The following is a 10445-nucleotide window of genomic DNA, read 5'->3' on the forward strand; positions in this document are numbered from 1 at the left end:
AGGTAGAAAAGGATGAGAGGAGGGGAGAAGGAGGAGAGGAGGAGGAAGAGGAGGGAAGGAGGGGAAGAGGAGGGGAGAAAAAGAAGGAAGAGGAGGGAAGGAGGGGAGAAAGAGGAGGGGAAAGAGGGGGAGGGGGAAGAAGAAGGGAGTCAGGGGAAAGGCGAGGAGGAAAAGAGAGTCTGGGAGCTCAGGAAAAGCAGAAAAAGAGAAAATCTAACCCTGCAATAGGAAGGGGTCTTAAGGCTTTTAGGGAGCTGCTCCTTTGACCCTTAGATGGAAAATGATGGCCATTTCCTGGGAGAAGAGAGCCCAGAGAGGGGATGCAGAGCAGAGGGACCATGGGAGCCAAGGCAATCTCTTCCCAAAGTTAGAAGCCTGAGAAGTGAATGGAATGAGCTGGAGGCTTCCTTTTCCCCACCCACAGGCAGAGATACCCAAACCACAGGAGGAAGTGTGGGAGGGGAACCACAACAACCACAGGAGATGGTGGAAGGAAGGAGGGGGCCTACAACAAGTCGGAAACCAGTCCTGGCTGGACATGGAATGTCAATGGCAGTCTCTTTTCCCTTTTCTCTATCTATTCCTGGTCTTCTCTCAGGCTATTCCAGGCAGATTGCTACCTCCTCTTCTTTCCCTGACTGGCCCTGAGCAGAGAAAGATCTGGGGGAGCAGAGAGAGGGTCTGACAAAATTACCCCCCCAGACCCCCCAACAAACCCAAGCCATCTATTCTGTATAGCCCTCCTCGGCCCAGGGTCAACTGGACAAACTCTCAGGACTAAGAAATTATCTGGGACTGATACTGGACCAGACACCCCTCTGCCCCAGCCTAGACTCTCTCCTCTTCACTTAGGACACAAATATGCTCCAGTCCCACTCGGGTCACAGGCCTGTGTTCCCTAGGGAGCCTGGGGCTGGGTGTCAGAACTCCTAGGCCTGATCCTAACCAGTTGCCTCAGTCTTCCCATCTGTGAAAGGAGAGGAGGGAGGTTTCTGTCCCCCAGGATGGTGGTGTCACAGAGAGGGAAGGAGACAGGTTTGTGAAGGGCTTTCAATGGCTGAGGCCTCCCTCGCTATGTGGGGGGGAGTGGGAGCCCCAGGCACATGGGCTACTGTCAGGAATTACAGCAGCAAGTGGGTGGACAGCCCTGGTAGCCTGTGTAGCCACGTGTTCACAGAGTGCCTGGGTGAGCCTGGGCACCCCTGGGCATCCAGGTGTGTCCACATGGGGCACATACCTAAGTGCTCATTCGAAGATGAGGCACAAGGATGTCTGTGTGCCTCTATCTCTGGCTGCCACAAGATTAAATTAAAAAAAAAAAACACACCAAAAAACAAACAACCAATACACACCAATAACCACTGAAACAAATACATTTTAAAAATTAAATAAAATTTTAAAAAGACTAAATCAAGACAGTAGCAGGAGGGGCTCCTAGGCCAGCCTGCAATCGTAACCAGATCTGTCCCCGTCCCTCCTGCCCAGACTAGGGTCTATCCTCAGCAGCTGCTCCCCACCACCACCCCGACCCCCCCACTGGCCCCTGGTCTGGGGCCCCAACTCACAACCTGCTGGGAGCCGCTTCTCCTCTTGCAGAGCTGAGGGGAGCTGCTGTACTCTCGGGACACTTGCTTCCTGACTTCGGCTGCCACCGTCCTGTGGGACACAAGCCGGGCTCAGAGGGACAAAGGGGTGGGTGGGCTCTGGGGCCTCCTTCATGAAGCCTCAGGACAACCCCAAGCTCCTGCTGGATGGGTTGGAGGACAAAAGCAGGAGGAGAGACCCTGGGACCCAGGAGTCCTGCGCAAATTCCATTAGCAACTAGCATGGAGGTCGATTACCTTCCCTAGGGATGGGCTGAAGACAGGCATGGCGGGCTTGGATATGTCGGGGAAAACTGGAAAAAATGACCCGGGCCCCAGATTCACACAGATTACTTATACTTGGAGGAAAAGGGGGGACACAAAGGATAAAGCCACAGGAATTCCCAACAATCGCCTGGGCCCCAATCAGACTGGGAGTTGGATCTGGGAGAACAGATGGCCAGGGGCTGGGAAAACCAAGTGCTCGTTCCAATTCCCCGGCCTCTGTTTCCTTCCAAGGTAAAACATTCATCTAGACCCTGGGGAGCTCAGGATGGTGGGCAGAGAGGTCTGAGTTCTAGTCATGCCTCTTGGTAGCTTAATTCAACCCACCTGCATTTATTAAGCATTTACTATGCAGCCCCAGGCACAGGCAGACAAATACAAACGTGAGACACACAGTTCCTTCCCTTGAGGGTTTATATTCTACTAGATTGCTCTGTGGCTGAAGGTAATTTACTGCCCCTCTCTGTGCCTCAGTCTCCCCACTTGTAAAGCAGAGTAAAATACAGCACCCCTTCTTAGGTGTACGGACTGGCAATGCCCAGTGCAGCCCCGTCCTCCTCTGCTTGGTTATAAAGCTGGGGGACAGGCTCAGGCCAGGATTTTGCACAAGCTCCTGGGGAGCCACTGGTCCCTCAGTGCTCTGGGGTGAGAACTCCCCTCACCCTTGACCAGCTGCAAAGCTTTATGAACACGTTGGCCTCCTCACTGGCAGGGGGATGGGGTAAGGAAACAACAGAGCAAGTATTTTCTTGGGTATGTCACTGGCAACCCGTGGCCCCAGTTCTCATGGCTGGATTATGGGGCAGGACACTAGAGGCAGCTGTGGCCAGCTCACTTACATTGGGACGACTCCTCGGTGCCAACCCTGGCGCCCTCAGAGCGATGACCAGAGAGACCTCCCAGCTCCTCGGAGCTGCATCCTGGGGAGAGGGGAGCTGGTACTGTTATTCCTTTTTTACTATCTAGAAAATGGAGGCACTTAAGGGGGAAGAGGTTGTTCCGAGGCACAGGGACACAACTCAGGTCTCCATTTGCTTGTTCCCCATTTGTCTGAAGGATTCCCTTCGTCAAAGCATAGCCTCGGCCCTTCCACCAGGGCAGGGCCGGCACACCAAGGGCAGAGGTGATAAACCACCCCTGGGTCCCCCTCAGTCTCCCACAGAGCATAAGCTGCCTGACCCGCCAAGACAATAGCTGCCCAGCCTTCTCCCTAGGCTGCTTCCTGGTGACACAGACATTGTTCCAGCCTGAGCTGAAGCCTCAGCTCTACCCACATGCACAAATGCGTGTGTGTTTGTTTATCTACGTCTACAACCAGGCCTGTGTGTGGCTCGATGTGCTTGGGGTGCGGAGGGTAGGGGGAGAGGCCTTTTGGTCCCAGGGAATCATTTCCTGGTGTTTTCTGAACAGAGATGGGGCTTTTGGAAAGGGTAAACCATCCCTGGAGCACAAAGGGAGAGAGGGGCTCTGGGCTAGCAGTTCCGAGTCCCCCTCGGTGCCCTCGCCCATCCTCATCATGCCCCCCAGTTCTCCAGGCTCAGATTGACAGGCTTGGAGACTGAGCAGGATGGAATTTCAGAGGCCAGACGGCTGTACCTCTTCATCGGACAGATGAGGAATCCCAAGACCAGCCAGGGCAAGTGATCTCTGCCCAAAGTTACAGAGGTAGGTAAATGGCCGCCAAAGTTACTCAGTAAAACATCGAGTGAAAGAGCACCAGCTTGCTCCTACAGGCCTCAACAAAAAAACACTGCTGACCTTCTGGCCTTCCCCTTCCTCCTCCTCTTCCTCCGCTCTGTTTCTCTTCTCTTCTGCCTCCCTCCCTCTCTCCTTCTCCCCTCTCCTCTTAATCTCTCTCTCATTCTCCACCCACAGTCATTCAAGAAGTAGGGAGCAAAAGAACTGGGGTTTCACCTCAGGACTTCTGACTCCAAAGCTGGGGCTCCCTCCACGATGCTGTTGGGGAGGAGGGAGGATCAGCTGACCGGGGAAAGCCCTTCTCTCATTTTGGAGCCCCTCTCCTTCGAAATGGGGTTCTGCACTCCCTTCTCTCTGCCTCCCCATTATGGCCATTATGCCCCGAATTGCACCCAGGGGAATGGGAATATGGCAAACCTAAGGGCAGAGGGATGAGGCTCCCCTCCCAAGGTACCGGGTTACAGGGATCCCTCAGTCATTCTAGGAGATTTCTGGGAAGTAGGAAGAAGACTGACAGGGGCTTGCGGGTCCCTAGCCAGCTGAGGTCTTCTGAAGACAATGGAAACAGAGCATACCTCCTCCTCCTTCCTCCCTGACCCCAGCAGCTGCCAGGCTGGGAAGGGAGGGGTTCTGGCATTCCAGGCTCAGCTTCCCCAGGGGAGTCCCAGGGGGAAGGCAAAGGGCTGGGCCTGGGGGCAGAGAAGGGGGTGGGTGGGGGAGGGCTGAGCTGTCAGGAAGAGGTCCAAGGACAGGACCCTTCAGAAAACAACCAGTCCTGCTGGAAAGGAAGTCAGGCCAGCCCTCTCCCACGCTGCCTGCTGCTGGCTTTGGGGTGCGCTCCAGGAAGGCCCTGCCTTGGCCTCTGTGCTTCAAATACACAGTCCCAAGAGTCCTAGCTGCAGGAGGAGGGAGCCACTAGCCTTTCAGATCACCCCATCTTGTACTTCAGACCTTCAGGGCACCCCAAGTCAGCCTGTGCTCAGCTAACCAGAAGCGGGGAGCCAGGATCAAACAGGGCCCCCAGGTAGAAATCAGAATTCCTGATTCTGTCCTGAACAGGCTGGGATTTTGAAGGTTGTAGAAGCTTAGAAAGAATAGAAATTCCCTGATGGTACCAAAAAAAAAAAAAAAAAGGTGCTGAATTGGTTATCAGATCATCTGGGTTAAAATCCCAGCTCTGCCATTTCCTCCTTATGTGACCTTCCCCTCTCTAGGACTCGGTTCCTTTATCTGTAAAATAAGGAAGTTGCACTAGACAGCCTCTGAGGTCCCTCCAGCTTTAAACCCATGATCCTATAATGCCCTGGGCCTGGGGTCAGTCCAAGAATACTTCCTAGAGGAGGTGATATTCTAGATGGAATTGGAAGAGCAGATAGAATATAGAAGGGTGAAGCAAGGTGTGGGAATCCTCACAACAAGCCTGAATGGTGGCTACTGTCTCTGCCAGCCTGGTCCAGCCTAGCACCTCCCTCCGCCTCCCCAGGAGAAGGAAAGTTGAGGCTCGTTCACAAGCTCTACAGCCTCTGCTCACTGTACGCCTGGAAAATGAAGGCCACGTCTCTGTGGCAGAGGGTAGGGAGATAAATATAAGGACAAACAAGGCAGCTGGACAAGGAACCCCCAACACCGTCAGTCGGCCAGATAGAAACATCTTATTTTAGTTGGCTCTAAGTATGCCACGAAGAGGAGGCGGGTAGAGCTAGAAGGGTTAATGGCCTAAGCCATGGGTGGTCTCAGGCAAAACATCTCCAATTCAGACAGTCGTCCACCCCTCCCTTTGAAGCTCCAGCCAACATGGACCCAACCGGAGGCTGCCGAGTCGTGCTCTGACCCCGCACATAGGCTGAGATCAAACCGGGCGCCGGCACAAGATGGCCAACGGGCTTCCTTCCTGAGCACCCTCAGAACCAGCTCTGAGCTGGGCTGACACACTTAACTGTGCTGGGCTTTAGTCTCCCTGCTTGCTGAATGGGGCTGAGGATTTTGCTCATTCCCACAGATCTGATGGGCATAGTTATGGAGAAGCCAAGGGCCTCCCTTCAATCTTATCTGAATCACAGCAAAGAAAGGGACCTCAGAGGAGACCCAGCCCATTCCCCGTGGCAGCCTCCAGGCTTTCTGAACTAAAACACTCTCCCCTTCAAATCGTTCTAATCTACCACACTGACTGATGTCTACTATGTCCGGCACTGCTCTACGTGCTGAAGACTCAAAGACAAAATAGCCCCTGCCTTCAGGGAACTTACACTTCCAAACCATCCAGGCTTTAACCAACCTTGAAGACCCTGCTCAGATCCTGCCTCCAGTCTTCTCTTCCTCTAACTCACTTCCCATTTGGACTCTACAGTCTGGTATATATCATGGGTCATCCATGGGGAGCAGATCGTGAGAGATCTGTCTCCTTGAGGCTCCCCACTATATCCTGAACTCAGCACCCAAGGAAATGGCTTGTGTCTTCCTCCTGGAATGCCCCGGTACAAGCTTAGGCATTTGTGTGTGGAGGTGGGATGGGGAGATCCTTGTTACTAGTTAATGAATTAATTAAAAGATATAGTCTAGGGGGCAGCTGGGTAGCTCAGTGGAGTGAGAGTCAGGCCTAGAGACAGGAGGTCCTAGGTTCAAACCCGGCCTCAGCCACTTCCCAGCTGTGTGACCCTGGGCAAGTCACTTGACCCCCATTGCCCACCCTTACCAATCTTCCACCTATGAGACAATACACCGAAGTACAAGGGTTTAAAAAAAAAAAAAAAGATATAGTCTCTTGTCTACCCAGGGATCCAGGATTGAATAGGAATCTGGAATATGTATGGCTTTTACATACACACACACGAGAGAGAGAGAGAGAGAGAGAGAGAGAGAGAGAGAGAGAGAGAGAGAATGTTTTATACAAACACAAGACAGAGACAGGATGGGGAGGGGTTTCCAGGGATTCCACCACCAAAAGGAGACTTTCAGGGAACTCAGGGTTGCTCCACCCTCCTACTAGGGCTTGAGAATGTAGTTCTCCTGCTTAGGTTAGGACCCCCACCCCCCAACTCCATACTCCCAGTTCCCTTTGCTGCTCCCAGCTGTTCAAGGTCCTTTATACCACCAGCCCCAAGAGTCGAGTCTGAGGGGGGCCAACGGGGGGTAGGCAAGGTAGCCTTGTTTTCTCTGTTAGGGTTGGCCTCTTAACACTTTCTTCCCTTCCCCCCTTCCCCTAGAGTACTGAGGAAGGCTACAATCAGTGCTATCTGCTACTGATGGGCAGAGAGATATTGGCAAAGAGCTAGTAGGCTCTGGGGCTTCTCCACAATGGACAGGCGTGGTTCCTAGGCTCTGTTGCTGTCTGATAGGGGTCTATTGCTAGGAAGAGAATACTTTGGGGGAGGCAGTGAGGTGGCTCAATGGATTAATGGATTGAGTCAGGCCTAGAGACACGAGGATGCTGGGTTCAAATCTACCAATACATAGTATTATTTCACTCAGGGTTTAAAAAATACATTGGGGCTCTGCTCTATTGAAACTGGTCTCAAAGGTCACCAATGATTTATTTTTTAAACCTTTACCTGCTGTCTATCAATTCTAAGACAGAAGAGTGGCAACTGGGGTTAAGCGACTTGCCTAGAGTCATGAAGCGAGGAAGTATCTGGGGCACATTTGAATCCAGGACCTCCTGACTCCAGGCCTGTGCTAGTCTATCTACTGTGCTACCTAGCTGCCCCACCAATGACTTCTTAATTGCTAGATCCAATGATCTTTTTTTTTTAATTCAAAGATTTTATTTTCCCAAGTACACGTAGTAACAATTTCCAATACATGTTTTCTGAAATTATAAGATCCAAATTGTCTCCTTCCTTCTCTTCCTTCGCCTGGATGGTAAACAATTTGATCTGGGTTATACATGTATTATCATGCAAAACCTACTTCCATATTGGTCATTGCTGTAAGAGAATACTCATATAAAACCAGAACCCCAAAATAAAACTGTAAAGAAACTAATGTGTCAGATAATATGCCTTGTGATCTGCACCTGACTCCAACAGTTCTTTCTCTGGAGGTGGAGAGAATCCTTTATCACAAATCCTTCAGAACTGTCCCAGATCCCAAAGATCTTTTTCAATCCTCAACCTTCAAGCCCTTTCGGTAATATCTGGCCCTGCCAGCCACCCTCTCCTCCTTCCCTTGGTTTCTATGGCCCTTTCTCTGAATTCTTTCCTCTTGCCCACTTGGTCATTCCTTCCCAGTCTCTTTCACTGGGCTCTCATCTCCCCCCTCCCATAACTAGAAATTTCATAGAATCACAGGATTTCAGAGTTGGAAGGAAGCTCAGTGACCATTTAGTTCAATACGTCACTGTAAAATCTGTAATCTTTATGACAATGTTCCCCAGAAGAAGTTGCATGGAGACCTCCAAAGGAAGGGAGCGACTACCTACAGAGGTATAGCTCATTCTTAAAGAGAAGTTTTTCCTGATACCAAGCCTAAATAAGTCAGCCCCTTTGCAACTTTAACCTACTGCTGCTAGCAATGCCTTCTGGGGCCAAACAGACCAAATGAATTTCTACTCAGCATTTCAAATATTTTCAAATACACTTGAAGACTATGTTCTCTCTGAATCTTCTCTTCTCCACTCAAAGCATTCCCAGTTGCTTCAACTGATCCTCACTGAACTCAAGAGCCTTCACTGTCTTAATTGTCTTCCTTTGGACACATTCCAGAGGACCAAGTGGGCAAAAGGAGAAAATTCAGAGAAAGTGCCATAGAAACCAAGGAAAGGAGGAGCAGCTGGGTGGCTCAGTGGATTGAGAGTCAGGCCCAGAGACGGGAGGTCCTGGATTCAAGTCTGATCTCAGACACTTCCCAGCTGTGTGACCCTGGGAAAGTCACTTTGTTAAGATGAAAAATGCCTCAAGTTGTGTAAAATTAGTTATACAAAATTATATACAGCTTAACCCCCATTGCCTAGCCCTTACCACTCTTCTGCCTTGGAACCAATACACAGTATTGATTCTAAGATGGAAGGTAAGGGAGGGAGAAAGGAAGGAAGGAAGGAAGGAAAAAGAAAAGAAAAGAAAAGAAAAGAAAGGAAAAGAAAAGAAAAAGGAAAAGAAAAGGAAAGGAAAGGAAAGGGAAAAGAAAAGAAAAAAGAAAAGAAAAGAAACCAAGGGAAGGGGCAAAGCTCAAGCTCTCAATGTGGCCTAAGAGGGAATGACATTTTTTTTTAAAGCTGTCCCACACTTTCAATGAGCTTCTGGTCCACTAAGACCTCTCAACTCTTCTTGCCATATAGACACACTTCACACATCTTGTACTTAAAGAGCCTTTTAAAAAAATACCAGGTGTAAGATTTCACATTTGTCCCAGTCTTATTTTTTTCCCCATTTAACCACAATCTCTGGATCCTGACTCATGCAATGTGGTAGTCATCACTCTTGGCTTTAGGACACCTGCAAATCTGAGACTCATATCAGGTATGCCTTTATCCAAGTCACTGATTTTTTTTTAACCCTTACCTTCCACCTTAGAACACTGTATTGGTTTCAAGAAGAGCAGTAAGGGTTAGGCAAGAGGCTTTAAGTGACTTGCCCAGGATTATATAGCTAGGAAGTGTCTGAAGCTAGATTTGAACCCAGGACCTCCTGTCTCCAGGACTAGCTCTCTATCCACTGGGCCATCCAGCTGTTCCTTATAACTCAGTCTTAAGAGTTGCTAGAACATGTAGAAGTTGTCTGATTTGTCTATAGTCACATAAGCAGCATGTCTCTGAAGCAGGACTTGAGCTCAGGTCTTCCTGGCTCCAAGGGCAGCTCTCTTATCCATTCTTACACAAGGACAAAACTGAAAACAGTATCTACCCTCAAGGAGCTTATGCCCTTCATTTGATTTATTTATTTTTAATTAAAAAAAATTCTAAACCTAACAAAATAAAATGAGCTTTTCCACATTCACAGGACAAAAAACAAGGATTATTTACATGAAACCGTGACTCTCTATTAAAGGCAGACATTTAAAGGCAGCTAGCTTAGGTGGCCCACTGGGCTTGAAGTCAAGAAGATCTGAGTTCAAATTTGATACTTACTGCTTCAGATTCCTTGTTTGTAAAATAAGCCAGAAAAGAAATGACAAATTACTCCAGTTATCTTTGCCAAGAAAACCCCAAATGGGGTCACAAAGAGCCAAATGGGACTGAATAGCAATTATGTTGCTGGGGAAGGGGCACACCATGTACTCAGGTAAATGGATACAAAGTAATCTGTAAGGTATGAAGAGAAAGTGAGAATAACTGGGGGAGAGAATGAGAAAAAGCACTTGAGTCAGAACTTGTGATAGGGAGTGGAACCAAGGAAGGCTGGAAAAGTGGGTGTAAGTCAGGTTATGGAGGGCTTGAAATGCCAAACTAAAGAGTGTGTATTTTATTCTTGAACCAATGGAGAACCACTAAAAGCTTCTGAGAAGGGGAAATGGCATGGTAGTGAGTCCCAGGGAGAGAATGCAGCAAGTGTGTGGAGGCTGGATGGGAGAGGGGGAAGAGACTGAGCAGAGGGGCTCTTATAGGAGTTAAGTGATGACAAGCTGTGTGAATGGAAAGAAGGTGGTTTAATGGGCTGTGGCAGGGCGGCAGGAAGAAGAGAGGAAGGAAGGAAGAAAAGAGAAAGGAAGAAAAAATAGAAAAGAAGGGAAGGAAGGAGGAAAAGACAGATGGAAGGAAGAAAAGGGGAAGGGAGGGAAGGGAAGAAGGAAGGAGGGAGGGAAAGAAGGTAGAAAAAAGAGAAGAAAAGGAAAAAGGAGGGAAGAAGAAAGAGAGGGAAGGAAGGAGAGAAAGAAGGAAGAAAGAAGAGGGAAAGAAGGAAGCAAAAAGAGAGGGAAGGAAGAAAAAAGGAGGGATGAAGAAAGGGA

General features: G+C 49.4%; 1 protein-coding gene across 1 annotated transcript in view; it reads right to left on the reverse strand.

Annotated features, from left to right (window-relative positions):
• DOCK6 (dedicator of cytokinesis 6) overlaps nt 1-10445 on the reverse strand; it is a 65357-nt gene that overhangs the window by 50044 nt on the left and 4868 nt on the right. Inside the window, 1 exon segment of the mRNA XM_044684992.1 lies at nt 1566-1656. Coding sequence (XP_044540927.1) covers nt 1566-1656 — 91 coding nt within the window.

The sequence above is a fragment of the Gracilinanus agilis genome, chromosome 1, assembly GCF_016433145.1.
Source record: "Gracilinanus agilis isolate LMUSP501 chromosome 1, AgileGrace, whole genome shotgun sequence".
Taxonomy (NCBI): Eukaryota; Metazoa; Chordata; class Mammalia; order Didelphimorphia; family Didelphidae; genus Gracilinanus; species Gracilinanus agilis.